The sequence below is a fragment of the Podarcis erhardii genome, assembly GCF_964252035.2.
Source record: "Podarcis erhardii genome assembly, chromosome: 14".
NCBI lineage: Eukaryota > Metazoa > Chordata > Lepidosauria > Squamata > Lacertidae > Podarcis > Podarcis erhardii.
Genome location: NC_138503.1, coordinates 38,515,599 through 38,537,761, shown reverse-complemented (window position 1 = coordinate 38,537,761; position 22,163 = coordinate 38,515,599). Strand labels below are relative to the sequence as shown.

Genomic DNA, 22,163 nt, shown 5'->3' with positions numbered 1-22,163 from the left:
ATTCATCAGTAAGCATGAACCCTTGTACTTCTCTCTCCTAGTCAACTGACATAATGGTGCAGGGATTAGAGAACTGGTTCTAGATTTCTATAGGCCTTCCTCTGAAACCTGGAATTACTGGTCCTCTCCAACCCTAAGTTTCTGTATCTAAATGTAGAACAAATAGACATAATCTTTGCTATGATCTTTAAGTAATTTGGTGATGAATGATTTCTAGAGATGCAGCAATCATGCAGCAATTCAAGCATATTGGTATTATAGTGTGAAGGCACAGCTATACTTTACTTATATCTTCAGTAAGCAAAGTGGAGTACCTTCAGATATATAGATAGTAAAGTGGCCTATGTTTGCCTTTTCAAAAAGCAGTATGCTGTACAAATGTTATCAGAGGTAACGTGCGGCGGCAACAGAGCTAGGCTGGGTTTATTCCACTGGCCAAAGCCCAGTCTCCTTTTCCTGACCTAAGCTGTGTTGCAGGAATTAGGGGAAATAAAATGCAAAAGAAATGAGCCTCAAATGTCTCAAGATGTTGAAGCAGAGGTATGTGATGAAGTGCTCAGATACAATTCTGTAAAAAGAGTTCTAACTCCAAGTGAACAGATCGAGCGGGGGGTTCGTTTCCACCAGTCGTCAGGAGTTTGGTTAAGCACGTGTCAGTTTTTATCAGCAGAGGAAAAGTGGCAGAAATGATTATTTTTATTAGTTTCTTTGTATACCATATAAAAGTGACTGTAGTTTGTGCATTACTGTCCTATGTGTTTGTGTGAGACGCATATGTAAGTGTGAAAACTGTCATGGTACATAAAATGACAGAATTGTCCATCTCTAATGAAACTCCTGTGTTCTATTTCTGTCCCCCCCCCATCACTTTCATCCTAGCCCATTCCCACCCTTGCTATATAAGCCACTAAAGTTTGGCCTAACGTAAGCCAGCACTCTGCAAGTTCTTCATCTTTTATGTAAGGGACTAATTATTCATCACAGAAAGCTACTAAACTTCCTTGTGCTGCTCAAAATAAAACCACTTGTGTTAGCAAGGCTGTTTCCCTTCACAGGACCTTTGCTTGAACTCTAACTCTCAACAGCAGTGAATGAATGACACGCCACCCTTTTCTTCTCTTCAGATTTCATGGCAAGTCCCAGGCAGGTGGGGAAGCTCTAAAAGTTACTTATGTCACCAGAATATTTTAAAGTGATGCATATAGGTTCAGTTTGGCCTGCCAAAACTGTTCTAGACAAACATCGAGGTTAAGAAACAGGTAGGGCTGCCGGCTGTGACTGATGGGACAGCAACAAAACTCAAGGGTCACAGGTTCCCCATCCCACAGCTGCCATCCATTGGGTTCTAGAAGCTCAAATGGAGAGCACAAAAGTGATAGCTACCTCATTTCTCCTCAATCCCCCTTATTCAGAGCGAGTGTGTGACTCTGAACACAGAGATCCCATTTAAATATTAGCCATGATAACTTATGGAATGCACGTCCATAAGACATCGTAGTCAACAGTTTTGATGATTTTAAAAGGGGATTAGATAAATTAATGGAGGCCAGCAGTAGCCATAAGCTCCCTTTTTTCACAATCTAGTTTCCAGTATGGAATTCTAGGAATTAATTTATATCTGAAACTTTGATGATGTCACTTCTGAACCAGCATTGTGGACTTGACCTGTGTCTGGGCCAACAGCACCAACTCCCACCTGTCCAAAACATCAGGGGGCAGGGGAAGCAAAGCATGGAGCCAAACGTGGCACGGATTCAGTGGCCAGGTCCTCCTCCTCCTGTCACGGAGGGGAAGGAGGAGGAGCTGTTGGCCATTGAAGCCGCATTGCTGCTACATTTAGCTCTGCCTGACGTGATGTCGTGTACAACGTCAGTTGCCCCCTCAGACTTCCTCATAAGTTGGCCCCTGTGGCCTGGGTTTACATGTGATCCTTCTCCTGCTGAGCATCATTTCCAACAACATCATTGGAGCAGCTGGGAGAACCTAGAGGGGGGGACACCTAAAGCAACGTCTTCTTTTGAATGGCTGCTGTCCTAAGAATAATCCAGCTGGCAATTTTGCATCTGACCACCTGTTCTTCCATTCTTGGGTAAAATCAAGCTTTTGAAACACCTCTTCTAAAGACTCTCAGCAGGATAAAATGTCTGCTGGAGGGAAGTTTGAAGAATACAGAACCACTTATAAAAAAGTCCTACAGTGGCCAATCAGTCTGTGCATATTTATTGTGTAGAAAACCTACTAAGTTTTTGTCCCACTGTTCAGTAAAAACTGTCCATTATTTGTTTTGTGTTTTGGTGTCTCCAAAAGAGTTAATTGGCGAAATCGAGTCAGCATTAAGTGGGGGTGGAGGGTGCCTTTCTACTGGGAAAGGAAATAGATAATGGATTTGTTAAGAAGAATCCTGCAGGGGATGGTGTCAATGGTTGGGCAGGCAAAGTAGGAAGGGGAACATTGCTCTGTGAACTTACATTTTGGATCAGAATAATGAGCTTCCTGTTTGAATCATTCTGGCAGAAAGCCAACTTCAGTTTCAAAGCTTATCTTCATTTGTTTCTACAGAGTCGTGCTTGTGTTAAATAATAAAATGATATCATGGTATAACATAAGGATTGAAAATGAGAGCCAGTGTGCTGGATGAGGACCTGAGGGCCAGGGTTCAAATCCTAATACAGTCCGACCTTGAGCCAGTCTCACCTACCTTACCAGATTGTTGTAAGGGTAAAACCATATATGCCACCTTGAGCTCCTTGGAAGAAAAGTGGAATAGAAATAAATACATGTTGCCAGCAGGTCCATCCTGGCAACCTTGCCTCAAGCAGAATCCCTTTTCTCCTTGCAACACAGGATTGTCTTACTCAGGCTTCCTCAACCTTGGCCCTCCAGATGTTTTTGGCCTACAACTCCCATGATCCCTAGCTAGCAGGACCAGTGGTCAGGGATGCTGGGAATTGTAGTCTCATAGCATCTGGAGGTTGAGGAAGCCTGGTCTTACTTATTCGGCTAGCTATAATGATTAGCTCTGCTCAATACAAACTCTTTGGAATGGAAACTTCACTTGATCTCGGACTCTGTACACATTACTTAAAACATATCTAAGTCATTCTTTCCCCCCCTGGTTTGGGGGGAAACACATCAAAACATATTTTTGTATAATGAAGCCTTCTTCCACTGTAGCTTGATTATTCAATAAACACATATAAAATATAAGAAGTGCCATGCTGGATCAGACCAGTGGCCCATCTAATCTGATACCCTGCTTTCCACAGTCGCCAGCTAGATGCGTATGGGAAGCCCACAAGCAGAATATAAAGACAACAGCCCTCTCTTGCTGAGGTTCCTAAACCACTGCCTCTCCTTGATTTCTCACCGTTTATCTTCACTGAATGACCCTGACCAGGGTAGAGGGTGCATTTTGAGAGAGGGAGAAAAACTTCTTTCTTGGTCTACTTTCTCCTGACCATGCATATGTTTATGTTTATAGAAACAGCTAGTGTGGGGGGGTTGTTGTATGTGTATCTCTTTTATGGATATAAATGTGTTTCTGCATACATATGACCCTGACTCCTGCCCCGCTCTCATTTAATTTTTCAAAGTTTCATTTAATTGCAAAACTGCTTGGGGGAGGGAATTGGAAGGATGTTTGCTGATGGGAGACTATTTGAGTGGTGTGAGGTTGACTTCTTCAGATTTCCTGAAATTTTTTTACAAAGCAAAGCTGATTGTACATGATAGCAGAATTTGCAGGGGCTTTTCACTTATTAACAAGTGTAAAAGGCAAAGCTTGTCTACTTGAAAAACATAGAAGCTATTCAGAATTCTGTCTCTATAAAGAAAAGCCTCTAAAGTAAAATTTATGAGCTCTTACTCAAAACCCTCTGTGCACAAAACTGCTTCCATTTTCACCACAGTGCTTTTCCAAAGCAAACAATTCTTTCCTGTAAGGTGTGAGGCTGCACAGTTCTGGAACTGTGTGTGAATCCATGTGCAGCCGCCAGAGCAATACCACTTCCTCTACTCTTTCCTTCCTCTCTGCTTCCTAAGGTTGTATTTTGTTAGATTTTTTAAAAAGAAAAAGAAAAAAGGATGCACTTCTATCAAGGACACACGCAGGTGGCTGAAGTAAAAATGATGCAGGGCTAGGAGCCATCATAAGCGTCAGTGTGGTGAGTGTTGACAAGTGACTGTGTGCTTGCCAAGGTCATTATTATGTTTGGGGTATTTGAGGTATGACTGAAATACTCAACTCTCTCTGAAGTGTGACTTCTCTTCAGTGTGATGATTGGGAAACTGCTGTATGGTTTGCAGACTATGAAGACAGGATGAAAATAAGATACTGGCTTGGATTTTGTGTAGTCTACACTGTTGGTCATGCCCTGACCTAAGGTGTACCGCTGCAGCGGCATTGACACAATTCCATCCTTTATTTTTGGTTGGGTTTCTTAAAGAAGATGGGTGACCAGAGTTGAAGCCTCCTGTATCTTTTAATAGTTGTGTATAAAAGAATTTTAGCAGGCACACACCTGCGTGACATGCAACGCCTTCCAAAGTTCTCTCTTCTGTACAAGTACTAAAGGGTACAGGATACATCTGGTCACCCTAAAGAAAGAAACAAGAAGTTGGTAACATGCATGGTGGGGGGTTTTTTAGTTTTGTTTTTAAAAAGCAGGCCCCAATGTTTCAAATTGTAGTTCGGTGTTGGTGCTGTGTCTGAAGAAGCTTTGAGATTACTGCTTTATGCCAGTATTTTTCTCAAGCCTTTTATGAGACTGTACCCTGCTTCTCTTCCCTTTCAGTGTGGCATCAATAAGGACACAATCTATCAGAGAAGACCTACCATTTGTGTGTTCATCCATAAAACATGCCCTAATTCTGCCTTCAGAATAAATGTATGGACAGTGGTACCTCGGGTTACAGACGCTTCAGGTTACAGACTCCGCTAACCCAGAAATAGTACCTCAGGTTAAGAACTTTGCTTCAGGATGAGAACAGAAATCACATAGCAGCAGCGTGGCGGCAGTGGGAGGCCCCATTAGCTAAAGTGGTACCTCAGGTTAAGAACAGTTTCAGGTTAAGAACGGACCTCCAGAACGAATTAAGTTCTTAACCCGAGGTACCACTGTATTTATTTTTATGTATAGAATCATACCTCATGTTGCATCCATGATGTGTTTTCGTTATGTGTTTTCGTGTTGCGTCCCATGGCAACCCAGAAGTACCAGAACAGGTTACTTCTGGGTTTCACCGCTCACGCATGCGCAAAAGTGCTAAATTGTGCAGTGTGTGTGTGCAAACGCGGCGCTTCGGCTTGCGTCAGTTTTGTGTTACGGATGGGCCTCTGAAACGGATCCCGTCCGTAACATGAGGTTCCACTGTAGTCTGCTTTCACGATCGAGGTTTTCATAGAATTTTTGACAAGGCTAGTATGGAAGATGGCAAGCTGAATGAATGGGAAGCAGAAATAGCTTCCTATGTTCCAGAATACAGTTTGGTCATAGGAACGTAGGAAGCTATCGGATACTGACTTTGACCATTGATCCATCTAACTCAGTAGATTGGCAGCAGAGCTCCAGGATTTCAGGCAGCGGTCTCTCATGAGATGTCCAAGACTCCTCTATTACTCAACTACAGCACTTCCCCTATCCAGATCTTCCTCTTATCTCCAGCCCACGGGTACTGTTTCATGATTTGGGGGTAGATGGGGAAGTTGGTGGATGCAAACAAGAGTCAAAGTAAATCAAAGGATTACACTTTGATATATTTAAGTTTAAATGGCAAAAGCAATAACATTTAAGAGCATTTTTGTGATTACTTTATATAATGCATAATATAGGTGCCCCTGAGGAATAATCACACTCCCTCTCTGTCAGTCCTCCCTGAATGGCATCCATCAAAATTACCATAAAGGTAAAGGTAAAGGGGACCCCTGACCATTAGGTCCAGTCATGGCCGACTCTGGGGTTGCGGCGCTCATCTCACTTTATTGGCTGAGGGAGCTGGCGTACAGCTTCCGGGTTATGTGGCCAGCATCACTAAGCAGCTTCTGGCAAACCAGAGCAGCGCACAGAAACGCCGTTTACCTTCCCGCCAGTTTACCTATTTATCTGCTTGCACTTTGACGTGCTTTCGAACTGCTAGGTTGGCAGGAGCAGGGAGCTCAATAGGAGCTCACCTCGTCGCGGGGATTTGAACCGCCGACTTTCTGATCGGCAAGTCCTAGGCTCTGTGGTTTAACCCACAGTGCCACCTGCATCCCTATAAAATTACCATGGAGTGGAAGAAAAAGAAAAAGCTAAAGCATGGAGAGCAGGGAATGGCTAATTCACAAAGGGTCTTCCGAATTGTTACTCCAGTTTTTCGTATGCAAATTGTTGGCCCTCCAAGCTAGAGATTATGATAGAAAATATTGAAGAATCAGTGGGGCGAGTTCCGTGAAATACCAGCTTGGTGTCCAATAACAAAGATAAGCTAATGCTGCGAATAATATTGAAGCCTTCATAAATACTTCTTTCTCATAAGTTCTGAACACTGTTTACCTTTTAGACTGCATGCTATTTCAGACAGCCGTCCCCTGTCAAAATAGAAATAGAAGCTGCAGACCAAGGCAGCACATATGCTTGTCTGTTGTGCATCATGGTGTATGGTACATTGGACAGTGTGGGCCAGACATGACTGTGGGCCTTATATTGCTTCCCTTAGATCAAGAGCAAGCTAATATGCTAACCCATAAGTTTTAGTTCTGGTTATTTAACTTAACAATTAAAGCTTTTGTTAAAATCCATTTAATCTAACCAGCATAAGGAACACATTAGTTTTTCCTCTGTTCAGTCAGGGAACTCTATCCTGCATATGGCCACTGTACAAACAAACTAACCCTCCAACATCTGTCCCATCTGAACAGAGAGAATGAATGCCAAGAGGCCAAATTTGAGATGAACATACCAGAGGTTTCATCCCTCCTTTGCTCTGTATCCAAATGTGTTCTGCACCAACAATTGTCAGCCAAATCAACTGAATGTCTAGAAGAATTTATTTTCAGTGCAGGCTTATGTTAAGCTAATGAAACTTTTAAAAGTGTTTCATGTAACTTATTACAAGACTGTTGTGGAAAATCTTTTTTATTACTATTTTACCGTTTTTCTACTTTTAGCTTTCATCTTCTTTCTGCTATTGTTATAAACAACAAAATCAATTTCTTCCTGAATGGGAACATTTATTTATTTTTAAGCATCATGAATAGGTAGATAATATAGAAGCCTATCTAGTGGAGATTGGTGCATCTGATGGCAGGCATTATGTTCCTCCTCTTTTCATCCTCTCATGGGACAAATTGCATCATCTTTGCAAAACAGAGGCATTGGAGTAGTGCAGTTTGATTTTCCCAACTCTATTGGCTGCCAAATTGTGCTTTTCACACCTTGAGCTCAAGAATCAAAATTGCAGTGCTTGTTTGAGTCTGTCTTAGTAGCGTTGCATTGCACATTCTGATTCTGGCTTCTCTCTCTCTCCTTTTCCCTCCCAGTACTGAGGATTTCAAGGTTCAGCTTGCATAACAGGTAACAGCAGGCATTTCCTTCTCCTGTGCCGGGATATCCTGGCGCCCTTCAGTCTCTCTCTGACTGTGTTTAAAACAGTCTGTAGCACAGAGGGGGAAAGCAGCCTAATCTAAAATTAGCAGCCTTGATAGAAGAAAGGCACACGGCTGTCCTCTGTACTGTTTGTCAATGAAACAACAAATCTAAACAGGGCCAGAATGCATTTCCTTTTCATGGAAAAAAAAAGGAGGAGGGTAGTTTGGACAGCAGGAGGATGGAGCAATAGGGAAGAGAGCTTCAGGCTGCTTTTAAAGGGAGTGAGGGGGTTGAGGTTGAGGAATAGCTGAAAGGTTTCCAAGCAGTTTAACTTATCCAGAATAGTAGGCGGCTTGCACAGATTGGAGAACCACTGTTCAAATGTATCCTAAACCTCAGGGGTGGAATTTTGGGTTTTGGATCTATCCTTTGCTGTCCTGTGCTTCCTGTATATAGTTTATGGTGTCTCCTGACCCTCACCTTTCTCTGCCACTGCCTTGTCTTCTGTGCACCATTGTGCTAAGCATACTGTCCCATATAATTTACAAGCAGTCACCATTTTGATCACAAAAAAGTGAATAGTATCATCATCACTGGCTGCCAATCATTTCCTGACACCAGCCCAAAGTGCTGGTTTTGAGGACCTGAGTATATGTAAGGACTGCCTTCTCCCCTACGAACTTTCACACTTAAATCTTCATTGTGTGCTTTTCTCTGTATCCTGCTGCTGGTTAATATAGTTGAGAAGTTGCCTAGAGGCTGCCTTGTGTAAGGTAGCTAACAGTTTTAATAATAATAATAATAATAATAATAACAACAATAATAATAAATATGGCAGATATCTACACAGAACAGGGTCTTCTTGGTGGTGGTACTCACTTTCTGGAATTGTTTCCCCTGTAATATCTAGTCATTTCCCTGCCTGCCTGCCACCAAATTGAGATGCTGTTATTTCAGCATAATTTGGACTTGGGCTGTAACTGAGTATCAGTTTGGCCCTTGGGGAAGGTTTAATTTTGGTTTTGCGGCTTCTCTTTTTTCAGTTATGCTGTTGGGTGTCTTATTTGTTTAGTTGGTTGTAAGTCAGTTTGGAATGGACCAAATAAAGCGACTCAATCAAATAAAAACAATCTATAACTTATTATGTATATTTTTATCTACTTATATATTTTTATCTGATTGGTTTATGGTAAAATATTTTATTAAATTAGTTTAGGAAATGGCGATGATGCAGCGCCCAGCATTTTTATTCTGTTCTCCACTCCCCACCGATTTTTGTGACAGCAACAAAAAAGCCCAGCACTCTGGTGGCAGTGTAAATTACCCCCTCATTCATCATATGATGAGCACAGGGATTTCTTTATTTAATGTATATCCTGCCTGTTAGGAAAGCTTTCCTTACCATGTGGTTTACAAAAGCAAATGAATGAAGCACCTACTTAAGACACAAATCAAAATACAGTCCAGAATTTATCCTACTTTGCATGCAGAAGGTCCCAGGTTCAACCCCTGATATCTCAAGTTAAAAGGGCAAGATAGCATGTGATAGAAAAGACTGAGACCCTGGAGAGTTGCTGCCAGTCAGACAGTAGTGGGCTAGATTAAAGGAGAGTCTAACCTGGTATAAGGCAACTTTTTGTGTCCTTATAACATGCAAACAGGATGCTTTTTCATTAAACACACACAAGTTCTGAAAATGGTTGTTTGTAGTCCGCTTGGAGAAAATGCTGCTACAATTGCGTTCTACTGCAGTTGGGAGGGGGCAGAAATCAAATTTTAAAATGCACACACACAGCACAGATAACACTAGGCTGTAACCATTTGAAGTGGTTGAAGTGTGGAAGGAATGCCTGAAGAATTGTTAGAGGAAAAAGGGAAGGCATCTTTTGGTTAGATTTATTGTGGTATCTGCTTTGGGGAACTAGAGCTCACCAGATGCATGATGTTTATTTTTGCTTTATAGACGCACACATAGAAAAAAAATTGTAAACAGCAGGGTGGAAAGGCTATGAAATTGCAAGAGACAGCCCATATAATTTCTATGTAAAGGTTAAATAGATAAGAGAAAATCATAATGACAATTCATGAACACAGTAATTAGTAATAAACATTATCTTCCTATCTTTGTGTATCGCTGATTTAACGCCTATAGTAAGTGAGAAAAGCACCTTTTTCTTGAGTCCTAAATGACTAGGGCCGACATCCAATGATGTCTCCCTCTTTGAACAATGGAAATGCACTTGGACAACAGGGCCTCTAGTTTCTCTCCCCTCTCCTGCATGCCCCCAAAATCTGCTCTGGAGGGTCCGGTTGGTTGAGCTTACCTGGGGAAACTGAGTAGATTGCATAACAACCCTCCTTAATCAACACAAACTTACACAAATTAAGTTTTTACTCAAGTGATTAACATGATTCCCCATACAGTTTTCAGGGACCATCTTCATTATATATCTCTGTTTTAAATTCAACTCCTCTACCAAATCATTAACTCAATGCTTTCAGACTAAGAAGTATTAAAGGAGAGATCTGAGCAAGAGTTAATGTGAAAAGAGCTGTATCCAACTCAAAGAGGGGGCTCACAAGTAGCTCTTAATGCAGAAATCCTAGCCTAGAGCTAGGATTTCCAGATGCCAAGAAAGCATCAGGATTGAGTTGTATTTACCATGCTTGCACAGATCTGTGAGTTCTTAAAGTATTTTTAAAAGTTCAGTGACACTGTTTCACACGTTCCTACTTGGTCTTTATAATGTGGGGCATTGAGAAGATTTAGTGCAACTGGATTGAGTGCACAACCAATGCTATTTTTAAAAAGAAATGAACAAGAAGTCCACAAACAGGCTCAGGCACTGGGGTGGCGGTAGTGTTTCTGCTTTTCACTGATAGTGTCATATTACAGAGCACTTGAAACAGCAATAGACGTAGTGGGAGGGAGGGTTTTGTGTGGGTTTGAGCCAAGGTACTTGTAAATTCAAGCTATATGGACTGAGTGTGCACAGGGAATAAAAGAGTGTGGAACTGTGAACATTTTATTGTTAAATTTCACTCTAATAAGTTAGTACTTGAAAAAAAGAAATTACTTACTGGCAAGCTGAAACACCGCGGCTATGGCTTCTTCCCACCACTGGGTATCCTGGGAGATAATGGGCAGTTCTACCAATCCCAACACAAAGAGGAGCTGGCCAGCTGTCAGAGCCACCGTGGCAATCATGTTACAGGCTCGCATCATGTCAAACTGCACTGTGGGGAACAAAAGGCAAAAGGGCATTAGTTCATTAACATGAATGTGAAAGGCTTGAGAAGCCAACCATTTCCAGTCCCTTCTGAAAAATCTTGTGTGCTGCCAGATTTCTTAACTCATACTTCTTCACAAGTTAGGACAAAGAGATTAAGATAAATATCACAAAAGTGTGTTCTTTTCAATTTCTCAGCTTCTCAAGTGGGCTGTGAGGATAAAAATGGGAAAGGGAGTCTGGTGTTCTGAGATCCTGTTGAAGATCAGGATTAAAACGCTACTCATTAATAAACAGACTCACTGACTGATGTAGTGTATTGCAATTTGTTAGAAAAACCACCACGCTTGATCTTTATGGATATCACCACTATACATGCAGGTATTTTTTTAAGAAGAGATGGTTGCTGTTGCCGTTATAATTATTATAGTGTTTTATACTTGACTTTTGTATTTACATTGTGCATTTATCTTTTATGCAAGTAGCTATATCCATGGTGGCTATTTAAAAGGAAATACTTTACACTGGATTAGCATTTGCTGAAATGGTCTACATTTTTTCCTTATTTTCTTTTCATTGGTAGATTTCCTGTTTTCATCCTTTTCCTTCCTCTCCCTCTAGGATTCATAAGCACCACTGTGTCAGCGCAACATCCTAGCTTCCTGCTGGTATGAGGTAGAATTTTCTTGCCGTACAAATGGCTGCAGTTGAAGGGAAACCTTTCTAGAACCAAAATCAGAGTTTTGTTTTATAAAATGCTCCTGTACAGTGGAATTGTTGGTCAACCACTTAAACTAGAATTTTAAAGCATCCAAATTTTATTTTTGTCAAACTGATCCCATATGTTTAAAAGGGACCACGTAGCAAATAATGGGAAATATCTCTGAGACTACGAATGGGGTAGAAATTCAGTTCAGTTGGCATTTAAAAGCGAACCTAACCAATTCACATTTTCTGAGATAATACAAGAATAAAAATGTAGCCATTCTTCAAAAAATTGCACTTTTCTTTCCTTCTTTTTACAGTGCAGTTGTCCAGCCAAGTAATATGTGTAAAAATGCATATACTAGGGTAAAGTGTGCATCAAAATTCATATAATAATAATAATAATAATAATAATAATAATAATAATAATTTATTATTTGTACCCCGCCCATCTGGCTGGGTTTCCCCAGCCACTCTGGGCGGCTTCCAACAGAGATAAAAAATACACTAAAATGTCACATATTAAAAACTTCCCTGAACAGGGCTGCCTTCAGATGTCTTCTGAATGTCAGGTAGTTGTCCATCGCCTTGACATCCGATGGGAGGGCATTCCACAGGGCGGGCGCCACCACCGAGAAGGCCCTCTGCCTGGTTCCCTGCAACTTGGCCTCTCGCAGTGAGGGAACCGCCAGAAGGCCCTCGGAGCTGGACCTCAGTGTCCGGGCAGAACGATGGGGGAGGAGACGCTCCTTCAGATATACTGGACCGAGGCCATTTAGGGCTTTAAAGGTCAGCACCAACACTTTGAATTGTGCTCGGAAACGTACTGGGAGCCAATGTAGGTCTTTCAAGACCGGTGTTATATGGTCTCGGCGGCCGCTCCCAGTCACCAGTCTAGCTGCCGCATTCTGTATTAGTTGTAGTTTCCGGGTCACCTTCAAAGGTAGCCCCACGTAGAGCGCATTGCAGTAGTCCAAGCGGGAGATAACCAGAGCATGTACCACTCTGGCGAGACAGTCCGCAGGCAGATAGGGTCTCAGCCTACGTACCAGATGGAGCTGGTAAACAGCTGCCCTGGATACAGATTTGACCTGTGCCTCCATGGACAGCTGTGAGTCCAAAATGACTCCCAGGCTGCGCACCTGGTCCTTCAGGGGCACAGTTACCCCATTCAGGACCAGGGAATCCTCCACACCTGCCCGCCTCCTGTCCCCCAAAAACAGTACTTCTGTCTTGTCAGGATTCAACCTCAATCTGTTAGCCGCCATCCATCCTCCAACCGCCTCCAGACACTCACACAGGACCTTTACCGCCTTCACTGGTTCTGATTTAAAAGAGAGGTAGAGCTGGGTATCATCTGCATACTGATGAACACCCAGCCCAAACCTCCTGATGATCTCTCCCAGCGGCTGCATGTAGATGTTGAAAAGCATGGGGGAGAGGACAGAACCCTGAGGCACCCCACAAGTGAGCGGCCAGGGGTCTGAACACTCATCCCCCACCACCACTTTCTGAACACGGCCCAGGAGGAAGGAGCGGAACCACTGTATGACAGTGCCCCCAGCTCCCAGCCCCTCAAGACGGTCCAGAAGGATGTCATGGTCGATGGTATCAAACGCCGCTGAGAGATCCAGCAGAACTAGGAAACAGCTCTCACCTTTGTCCCTAGCCCGCCGGAGATCATCAACCAGTGCGACCAAGGCAGTTTCAGTCCCATGATGAGGCCTGAATCCCGACTGGAAGGGATCCAAATGGTCCGCTTCTTCCAGGCGTGCCTGGAGTTGTTCAGCAACCACTCGCTCAATCACCTTGCCCAAGAATGGGAGGTTTGAGACTGGGCGATAATTGGCCATCGTGGCCGCAACTAAAGATGGTTTTTTAAGAAGCGGTTTAATAACCGCCTCTTTCAGCGGGTCTGGGAAGGCTCCCTCACGGAGGGAAGCATTCACCACCCCACGAAGCCCATCGCCCAGTCCTTCCCGGCTAGCTTTTATAAGCCAGGATGGGCAAGGATCCAGGAGACAGGTGGTTGGCTTCACTCGTCCAAGCAGCCTGTCCACATCCTCGGAGGTAACAGATTGAAATTGATCCCACACAACTTGACCAGACAGGACTCTAGCGCTCTCCCGCCCCGGCCCTGCTCCCACGGTGGAGTCTACTTCTTCCCGAATCTGAGCGATTTTATCTGCAAAAAAATTTGCAAAATCATTGCAGGAGAACATGTGGCCCGTACTGGGCCCCGATGTTACAGGTGGTTCCGCTAAATTGCGAACCACCTGAAAGAGTCTCCTGCTGCTGTTTTCTGCAGATGCAATAGAGGCGGTGAAGAAAGTCTTCTTCGCCGTCGCTATCGCCACTTGGTAGGCTCGGCGTTGAGCTCTAACCCGTGTCCGGTCAGATTCAGAATGAGTTATCCGCCACCGGCGCTCTAGCCGTCTCAACGATTGTTTCATTGCCCTCAGATCCGTGGAAAACCACGGGGCTCTCCGGGCTTCATGCAATCGGAGAGGGCGCTTCGGAGCCAAACAGTCAATAGCCCTGGTTAACTCCACATTCCAGCGGGCCACCAGGGAATCGGCTGAAAGGCCATCAACATGGGATAAAGCATCCCCAACCACTCTCTGGAAACCATTTGGATCCATTAAGTGGCGGGGGCGGACCATCCGAATCGGTCCCACCTCCCTGCAGAGGGGATGGGTCGCGGAGAAGTCCAGTTGCACCAGGAAGTGATCTGACCATGGTACTTCTTTCGTTTCGCTTTTACTTAGTGTCAGATCACCAACATCCGTAGAGGTAAACACCAGGTCCAAGGCATGTCCGCGGCTATGGGTTGGGCCACACTTATTCAGGGACAGCCCCATGGAGGCCATGCTTTCCATGAAGTCCCGAGCGGCCCCTTGTAAGGTCGTGTCGGCATGGATGTTAAAATCCCCTAGGACGACCAAGCTAGGTGTCTCCAGGAGAACATCCGCCACGACCTGAAGCAGCTCGGGCAGGGAATCCTTGGTGCAGCGGGGAGGTCGGTACACCAAAAGGAATCCTGTACTGCCCCTATTGCCCAACTTCCAGAACATGCACTCAGAAAACTGGGTCTTCCCAATAGGACGCCTGGTGCAAACTAATGACTTCCTAAAAATCACTGCAACCCCCCCTCCCCGCCCACATGACCTGGGTTGCTGTGCGTAAGAGAAACCTGGTGGACAAGCAGCGGCAAGGACAGGCCCATCTGCTTCATCCAACCAAGTCTCTGTTACACATGCCAGGTCAAGTCCTCCATCCATGATCAAGTCATGGATGGCAGTGGTCTTATGAGTCATTGACCTGGCATTGCACAGCAGCACTTTCAGGTCATGTGGGTATCCCTTGCTGATTCTAGTATTCATCCGGTCAGGACCAGACCCAGAGGCAGGGATAGTCCTCAGACAACGACTAAACCTGCCTCCTCTGTAATGACATGGTCTGGTCTTAGCGTAACTCCTCCTCCTACCCGTGATCACTGAGATCGGTTGTCCCAGTGCATTCCCCCCTGTGAAGCATATCCCAGCCATTTTATGGGCTGGGGCCATAACATATAAAGAAAATAACATATAAAGATGTATTACAGGAGTGAAAAGTGCTTGCAAGATGGGCATAATAGAAATTCGCTGATGAATTTTCATGAGAACTTTTTTAAAATGCAAGTGATATGGACATTCAGAAAACTGAGCTTAATATTGGAAAGATGAGAAAATTATGAAATCAAACTGGACAGATTTGCCCTTTCCATCCCAACAACCTGGAGAGCTGCGAGCAGATAGAGTACGTAATATTGGCCTGGATGGACAATTTGTCTGACCTGAAGTGAAACAGTTTCCTGTATTAACAATAAGAATGTGAGTAATCTTCCCTATGTATGAAGATATTATAATGCAGTGGGGGAACCCCTACATTGCAGCACTCCAACAAACACACCTCTAACTAAAGTCTCTGCTATCTGCTCTGCACACATATGAAACCAGCATGGGCCTCAGTTAGGGTGGGAATTTAATATATATATAGGCAAAATGGGCAAAACTTGTTTTAGAGGCTGGGAAGCTGATATAGATCTACATGTACATCTTAGGATGCAATGGGTTAGAAGGCTCTGCAATTTTTTTGGACCCTCACCTTTTAAAACCTCTCAAAAACCCTTACACTTATAAAAAGCAATCAAGAGATGAGCTTGTAAAAGCAGAAAAGAGCCAAAATTTATCCCTTCTAACATGTATTTCTAGAAGTCAAAAACGCTGATTAGGAATGAGCTATATATGAAATATACTCTTTAAAGTGTAGTTCCATTTTGATTTGCAGTAGACAAGTTCCTGAGTTTTCTAAAGATATTGTATCTGCACACTGCATTTGAATAATAGAATCATAGAATTGCAGGAATTTCAGCTAGATCGTACATGACAAATGGCCAACTCTTGGGAGTCTGTTCTGCTGTCAAACAGCTCTTACTATCAGAAAGTTCTTCCTGATCTTTAGTTGGAATCTCCTTTCTTGTAACTCAAATCCATTGGTTCAGATCCTACCCTCTGGAGCAGAAGAAATTATTTTTGCTCCATCCTCTAGCCTTTTAGATATTTGAAAGCTGGTTATCATATATTCTCTCTTGTCCCAGAGAATTGTTGTTATATTGTTATAGCTGCTACGTGTCTCTTGCAAACTTGCATGTTTACTCCTCATCTACATTTCTGTTATATAATATTTTTGCATTAAAGGCTGGTTGTTTTGCCCATTTATGATTTCCTTTTGGCTTTGTTGCAACCTTTATAATAACCCTGAACTTAACAAACAGCATCCTTGTAACCATTGCAAACACTCTTTTTCCTTTTCTTTTCTTGTGACTTTGTACTAGCTCTGCACAATCACCAGTGGCATTGCCAGTAATCATTAGCATCTCAACCTATTGTTCAGTGTTGTCACTCTGACAAAAGTATTTCAGGGGGCCCACCTTCTTGTTTTGGAATTTTTTAATCTTCTGTGCCTTCTACATTAAAAACTAATTGTTGATGGGTTTCCCATATGTCATGATACATTGTTGATAAGCCCCTGATTCCTCTTGCATCAACCATTTGGAAAAGTCTTCCTTTAAGATCCATGTCAGATCCCCTGACTCCCACATCAAGATTTCCATACAAGAAGCTCTGATACTAAGTGAGTGTCAAGGCGCTAATATCCTAATAACACACAGCTCTGTTTCTCCATTCCATCTGAATCAGAAGAGGCTGCAAAAGTGTTGGATTGATGTCTGGCAGCAATGATTGAGTAGGGGCAATAAGCTGAGGCTAACAAGACAGGTGCTGCAGGTGGGTGGTTTGGGAACTAGGTGAATGGCCTGTTCTGACTAGGATTGTAGTGTCCTTGAAGGAACAGGTTCATATTGTGAGAATATTTGTGACTTGCCAGATATAGCTGTCCCTGGACTTGGGTAGCCTGGCTCTGTTGTCTGTGCTCTAGACACCTCCTTTCTGGACTACTTTATGTCTTCCCTGCTGCAGTGTGTTCGGGGCCTTTCCATCTGTACTTCAAACCATCTTTCTGGGTCAGCCTACCACTCCCATCAAACAGCTCATTTCCAGCAACTATGGTGTTGTTATTCAGAAGCAAGGGTAAGCCAGTAAGGTATACTTTCCCACTTTACTTCTTAGAAGATGCAGCTGTGCTTGGAGGAGTCACACCCACGACTTTTAAAAGCATGAGAATGCAGTATCAGAAGGGTAATACTTTTGTTTATTTTGAAAAGGAGACACTTGTAAGGCAAACTTCCAGGCATTGTTCCAGAGTCAGGACATCTCCTCTCTGAAATCCACATGATTAGTTCTCTTTCAACATCTTGTTCCTAACATTTCTCAAGATGCACTCTTGACAGGCTAGTTTAAGAAAACTCCATTGGATGCAGCCTAAAAAGTTGTGTCATTGATAAATACATCTTTTTACACAACACTTACTGGTCTACTATGGGGCTAGGCCAGGCCCCTGGCCACCCTTCAAATCTGGTCTCATACAACTTTCTTCCTGGTCCAGCTCTGCACACAAATCATTGTGATGCTACAATTCTTCACTGGGCCTGCACTAAAAGCACCACCTAACTGCTGGTAAGGGCAGAGGGCAAGGGGTCAAATTATTATTATTATTATTATTATTAAAGATTTTCTTGATTTACAAAAGTGTGTGCAATGTCTCTCTCTCGTATTCCCCCCCCCCCACGTAACATTTTTACAAATCTGTTTCATTTGTTGAGACATTAGGAAGAAAAGGGGGAAAGTGGTGGAGGGGGTAGGGGTGAGGTCGGGTGGTGATGTTTCTATTTTACTTACTATATGTAGGGTTTGGTGTCAGTGTTGCTTGTGCAGGTTCTTTGTTGTTCACTTGTGTTCCTTTGGTGGTGAGAGAGGTTGGGGTTGGCCTATGGTGTGGTTATTCATTTGTGGTTGGCTGTGGTGGTCTTTGTTTTCAGGCAAGGGGCCAAGTTGACACTGATGCTATAAGGGGAAATTGTATTGCTTCTTGCTTAGCTACCAAGGTAGGAGATAAGCTCAATAGACTGAAGAGTCTTCTGCTTGCCTCCTAATTAGGCTACCCATAATTTTAATTTAAGTGAGTGTATTCTCAGTTTAGAACACCTTAAGTTACACTGGCAGTGTGGGAGCAGCTGCAGTGTATGAGCTTTCTGTCCCACTAAGGTAGCATGGGACACCCCAGAACACGGAGGAGCCCATGTTGTGCCCAGCTTCGTCCCTCCCTGAAGTGGTTTAGTTTAGAACAAACTTGTGGCCAGACACATGCAAAATTGATATGGACTGGATCACTCTATTTCCAGTTACAGAAAGCTGTGTGGTTTCCACCAGAAACAGCAGCCCTGCACCTCTTCTTCATAGTTCTCCCATAACTTGTGGTAACACTAGATAACACGATGCCACAGTGAAGTAGAGAGCAGGGATCAGGAAAAGTCTAGTGTGATAACATCATGCCATGCCTTCTGCATTACTAGATGCTGTCAGAGGGGGAAGTGCATTATATATTTTGGGTGACAGCCATGCATCTCCCATAACATCTAGCTCTGATTCAAACCTTTACCTTGTACAGCAGATGTTGCAGTTTTTTAATTAGTTTTGTGCAGTCTGATCCTATGCATGTTTACTCATAAGTAAACACCAGTGAATTTAACAGGACTTGTGGGTTAAACCACAGAGCCTAGGACTTGCCGATCAGAAGGTTGGCGGTTTGAATCCCCGCGACGGGGTGAGCTCCCGTTGCTCGGTCCCTGCTCCTGCCAACCTAGCAGTTCAAAAGCACGTCAAAGTGCAAGTAGATAAATAGGTTACTATTTACTCCGGCAGGAAGGTAAACGGTGAGATCAGTGCCGGAGATACAGAACGAAGATATTAAAGAGAGATTGATTATGGAGATAGCGCAATGGCTGGAGCTACCAACAGAAGAAGTTGTAAAAACAGTACAAAGTGCATTTAGAATGAAAGTAAGATCAAACAAAGCAAGGAAATTTCCAGGGGACTGTTTAATTACATTTAAAGACAGAGAAATGAGAAATTTGATACTACAGAAGAACAGAGAGAAAAGATTATACATAGATGGAAATTACATAATCATTTTTAAAGATATACCAATAAGATTGTTGAAATGAAGAGATCCATACAAGCCATTGGTACAAACTCTAAAGAAAAATAAAATTGATTTCAAGTGGGAATTCCCTGAGGGAGTCTTGTTTTTCTACAAAAGTAAGAAGCACAGGTTGACAAGCCCAGAAGAAACAGGGAATTTTTTGAGAAAATACTAGGAACTAAAGGCAGAAGAGGAAGAAGCCAAAGGTGCAGAAGGAGGAGCAGGATCTAAGGAAGAGTCAGAATCGGGGGAGGAAAAAGAAGAGAACGGAAAGAAGTCGGATGGAGAAGTAGAAGAAGAAGGAGAGGAAAAGGATACATTATAAGAAAATTAATTTAAATTTATTTAATTGGAATCCATCATGGCGCTAAAATTATGAAACTAGAATATTAATGGGATGAATGACAAAAAGAAAACGAAATAAAATTGAACAATTCTTGAAAAAGAAGAATTTGGACATTATATGTTTACAAGAAACACACATGGCAAGGAAACATAGAAAAATATTGATTAATAAAAGATTAGGGAATGAATTTGTATCTTTGGACAAAGAAAAAAAAAGAGGGGTAGTTCTATATATATATAAAAAATTGAATCTCAACAAATCTTTAAAGACGAAGAAGGAAGAATTATAGCAGTCCAGATCAAATGGCAGGGTGAAAATTTGATAATTCACCTCTGGAAGCTAAGGCCCGAAAAAGACCCAATATGGAGGCCAAATGGCCAAAATATTGGGAAATACTGGAAAAAGATGGAGACAATTGGAAATTGCAGAGTTTGGAGAAAATGAAGGATAAGGTGCGAGACTGGTTACATTACGCTCAGATTAAAGAAGTTTTTAAAAATGACAAAAAGTTAGGGTTCCAGGTGGAGAAATCGAAGTTAGAAACAGAATTGTTAGAACCAAAGACTAAGGTACTATCTAGAATGTATAACTTGCTGTTAAAATGGAATACACAAGACGAAATGGTTAAATCGGCTATGATAAAGTGGGCGCAGGACATTGGGCATAACATTATGTTTGAGGATTGGGAAAGGTTGTGGACCACTGGGCTGAACTTCACCGCATGTAATGCTCTGAAGGATAATATAATGAAAATGATATATAGATGGTACATGACCCCAGTCAAACTTGCCAAAATATACCATTCGTCTGATGCAGATGCAGCTAATGGACTATATGCAACTGGCTGAGATGACTGGCAGAATCCGAGACCTGGGAGAAGAGAAGATGGAGGAAGACTGGAAGAAATTTAAGATGTATCTACAAAAATATTGTAATCTGGCTGAATGTTAAGAAGGATGCTAGATTATAAAAAATCGGCCACCACTAAATTAGAATTAAAATTTGATGATAAGTGAGATTAAAGAAAATATAAATTTTTTTGGAAGAATTGCTAGATCATATTTGAATGACTGGACATGAGATTTGTAAACAAGTTGATAATTTGTTTGGAAAAAACTTTTAACGATGTAAATGGGAGCGGGAGACGTGAGGGAGTCCAAAGAAGTGATGAAACTATGTTTGTGACAGAAGTAAGATTGTTTATTATTTGTGCATTTATATTTAAAAACTTTAATAAATATTTAAAAAAAAAAGAAAAAAAAGAAAATTTGATAATTGTCGGGATCTATGCACCTAATGGAAATAAGACTGATTTCTACAAAATATTGGAAGAAAAACTATTTGATTATATGGATCCAAAAATTATAATAATGGGAGACATGAACGGAGTGGTTTCATTGGAAATGGACAAACTAAGAAAAGGAACAAATAAGGAAGGGAAACTACCTAAGACTTTTTTTACGATGACTAAGAACTGCGGTTTGATCGATATTTGGAGACTCAGACACCCACTGGAGAAGCAATTCACTTATTATTCAGAACCAAATCAGTCAATGTCAAGAATAGATCAAATATGGGTTTCGAATGAACTGACTCCAAGAATCCAACAAATTGAAATACAACCTAAAGCAATTTCGGATCATAATCCAATAAAAATGGAATTAAAAGGTTTTGAGGAAAGGACTTATAGATGGAGAATCAATGAATACTTATTAGATGATCAGCAAACTTTAGAAAAAGCACGAAAGAAACTAACAGAATATTTTGTGGATAATATCAACAAAGGAACAAAGATGAATGTGGTCTGGGACGCAAGCAAAGCAGTCATGAAAGGCTTTTTCATTCAGCAGAATTCATTGAGGAATAAAAATAGAGAAAAAGGAAAAAAAGAAATTTTGAAGCAGATTATGGACAATGAACAAAAACTAATTAGAAAACCAAATAACTTAAAAACTAAACAAGAAATCAAGATCTTACAAACTCAATTTTCAATGATAATAAACAAAGAAGTGGAATGGGATATAAAAAGGCTGAGACAGAAAAACTTCGAATTTGCTAACAAATCAGGCAAATGGTTAGCGTGGCAAATTAAAAAGAGAAAGAAACAAAACACAATTAATAAAATCATTGTAAATGGTGAAGAGATAGTTAACCTGAAAGAAATCAGAAAAGGATTCATGGACTTTTATAGACAATTATATAAAAATAAAGAAAGGAACAATATAAAGAAAATAGAAAGATTTTTAAAAGAAAAAAAGGTGCAGAAGATCCCGACAGAACAAAAAGACCAGCTGAATGCCCCAATAGAAATGGACGAGATAAAGGAGGCTATAAAAGAATTGAAGAGAGGAAAGGCCCTGGGACCAGATGGATTTACATCAGGTTATTACAAAAAAATGAGAGATGTACTGCTGACACCATTGAAAGAAGTTATGAATAATATTTTAAAAGAAAGAGAGATCCCAGATACATGGAAAGAAGCATTTATCACTTTGATTCCAAAACAAGATTCGGATTTAACACAAGTCAAAAACTATAGGCCTATTTCATTATTGAATACGGATTACAAAATATTTGCAGGGATTTTAGCGAAGAGAATGAAAAAGATACTGTTGAAAATCATCCATAAAGATCAAGCAGGTTTCCTTCCAGGCAGACAAATGAAAGATAATA

The 22,163-nt window shown here is 41.8% G+C and overlaps 2 protein-coding genes across 2 annotated transcripts in view; one reads left to right on the top strand and one right to left on the bottom strand.

Annotated features, from left to right (window-relative positions):
- The window catches only part of IFT140 (intraflagellar transport 140), a 91,945-nt gene that overhangs the window by 40,340 nt on the left and 29,442 nt on the right, over positions 1-22,163 (top strand). The window lies entirely within an intron of this gene.
- Positions 1-22,163, bottom strand: part of TMEM204 (transmembrane protein 204) — a 40,603-nt gene that overhangs the window by 7,055 nt on the left and 11,385 nt on the right. The window contains exon 2 of the mRNA XM_081840091.1: positions 10,650-10,805. Within this exon, the coding sequence (XP_081696217.1) occupies positions 10,650-10,805 (156 nt within the window). The remainder of the gene's footprint in view (positions 1-10,649; positions 10,806-22,163) is intronic.